The sequence below is a fragment of the Thecamonas trahens genome, assembly GCF_000142905.1.
Source record: "Thecamonas trahens ATCC 50062 unplaced genomic scaffold supercont1.25, whole genome shotgun sequence".
NCBI lineage: Eukaryota > Apusomonadida > Apusomonadidae > Thecamonas > Thecamonas trahens.
The window spans coordinates 434,225-436,284 of NW_013657655.1; the positions used below are offsets into that span (position 1 = coordinate 434,225).

At 61.9% G+C, this 2,060-nt stretch overlaps 1 protein-coding gene across 1 annotated transcript in view; it reads right to left on the reverse strand.

The window, feature by feature from the left end:
• The window catches only part of AMSG_06098 (uncharacterized protein), a gene marked incomplete at both ends in the record, with an annotated part of 2,591 nt that extends 695 nt beyond the window's left edge, over nt 1–1,896 (reverse strand). Inside the window, 2 exons of the mRNA XM_013902145.1 lie at nt 63–1,532; nt 1,619–1,896. Of these exons, the coding sequence (XP_013757599.1) occupies nt 63–1,532; nt 1,619–1,896 (1,748 nt within the window). The remainder of the gene's footprint in view (nt 1–62; nt 1,533–1,618) is intronic.
• Nucleotides 1,897–2,060: the final 164 nt, after the last annotated feature.

Here is a 2,060-nt window from a genome sequence, read left to right on the forward strand (position 1 = left end):
CCCTTCTCGTGGAGGCCAACGATGAGCTGCAGGATCGAATTGTGATCAAGGAAATTGCGCACGGCGTGCTGCGATGGCGGCACGTTCTGCTCGGCCATGTAGGCAAACAGATCGGCGAGCGTCTCCTTGTCCTCTCGGTTCCAGTCCGCACGGGCGACCGAGCCAGGAGTGTCGGGCTGGCGGCGGCCTCGCGTTGAGCGCGACGAGGTTAACGGGGTTGACGGTGTGGCGACGGCGTCAAAGTTGAGACCCACCGAGGCGTCCGCGTCCGAGTCGGCAGTCGGGCGAGCCACCGACGAAAGCAGGCGGAAGAAGACACCGTCGCGGGAAGCCAGCACCGTCTCGCGGACATGCTGGTAGACGGCAAGCCGGGCAGTGGTGAGACCGCGAAGCTCCCGGGAGTAGAAGACCTCCGAGGTCTCGCGGGAGTGACCCATGCCAAGGTTGAGGATGGCATCAAGGGCAGTGTCGCACGGCGAGTCGACAAGAACTTGATCAATGTGCTTGCGGATGAAACGAGAGGTGGCAAGCGCTGCAAAGTCCTCAACGACATCAGGGTAAGCATCGAGAGAGCCATCGTAGGCGATGACAGCGGCCTCCAGCGCGTTGTGGACAAGTCCAGCAGCTCGTGCAGCGCGGTCAATGTCGCCCGAGAGGCGCTGCGAGGGGTTGCGCCAGTGCGGCAGTGCCAGCGGTGAGTCGAGAATGCCATCAATGTTGAGCTGGCGGACTCGGGCGTTCATGCGCAGAAGCATCTCGACCACGAGACGCGACAGCGGCAGCGGCTCGGTGACGATGTTCTCGTTCCGCTTGTTCTTGGTCGCCACGTTGATGTAGACAATATCATTGAGGGCGGCGACAATGCGGTCCTGACCATCAAATGCAGCAAGCGCAGCGCTCGGGTAAGCCGGCTTGGGCGAGGCGTCCAAGGTGGTGTCGTCACGTGGGGTGAGCGGGGCACGGAGAGCCTCGGCGGTCATGGAGGTGATGGACGAGAGACGCGGCGGACGGCCGCAGACCAGCATGTTGAAGCGGGCGACGAGAACAAGCAGCGGACCGTACTCCTTGTAGGTCTCGATGGTGAAGTCGAAGGATGAGTGCAAGACACCCGAGTGGATGAAGGCGATGAGCAACTTGGCGCCGATGAAAGCGTACATGCGCGGCGTGAACTTGGCGTGCTGGACACGACGGGCGTGGTCAATGAGGTACGACTCGGCGCGGAGGGCCTTGAACTTCTGGAAGGTGGCCATGAGCGCCGAGAGAGCGTCCCAGATTGACTTCCGGGTCGCCACAACCATGGTGACACGCTGATCAAACGTCGGGGTAAGGACCGAGTTCGCCACGTAGCCAAGCGAGGTGTCGATGAGATCACGGAGCGCAATGGCAGCATCGTACATGGTCGAGGCAGAAGGCAACGAGTCTTTGTCGGCCATGAGCAGGTAGTTGAAGAACAGATGGAAGCGGCCGGAGTTGTTCAACGCCCACGACGAGACTCTCCGGGCAAGCTCGTCGCCCGAGAGTGGCTTGACCGGCTGGTGCGGATAGAACCCGACGACCAGCCGCGGAATCCAGTTGAGGCGAGTGGAGACGCCGTGGTTGGGGCGGTGAGGGCGATGACCTCGTTCCACGAGTCAATAACAGCAACGCTGTAGACCTTGTACTGTGCATTGGACAGCGTAAGTCGAGCAGGGTACGACCACTGGGTGCCAGCAGGAACAGCAACCGAGGCGCGAAGTGCATCAACAAAGTCGTCCTCGTAGAGCGGAACGACGGGCAGTCCAAGAGGGATGTCGACATGTTCGAACGGATCCGGACGAACGATGGCGAGCTCGGTGAGCGGGATGCGCGGACGAAAGTCGTTCAGCCCGGAAGGGACGATCGACCGTGAGTCACGAGCTGCCAAGGTGACAGAATGAAACAACGTCCGTTGGACCGAGGTAGGTCGGTCGCAGTCAACGGGCGATGACGCCCGGCGAGTCTGACCAACGGTCGGCTGGCGGTTGAGCTCGTTGGTGGCCGCGGCAGCAGCGGGCGGAGCGAAGACGTCAAAGTCAAGCCCG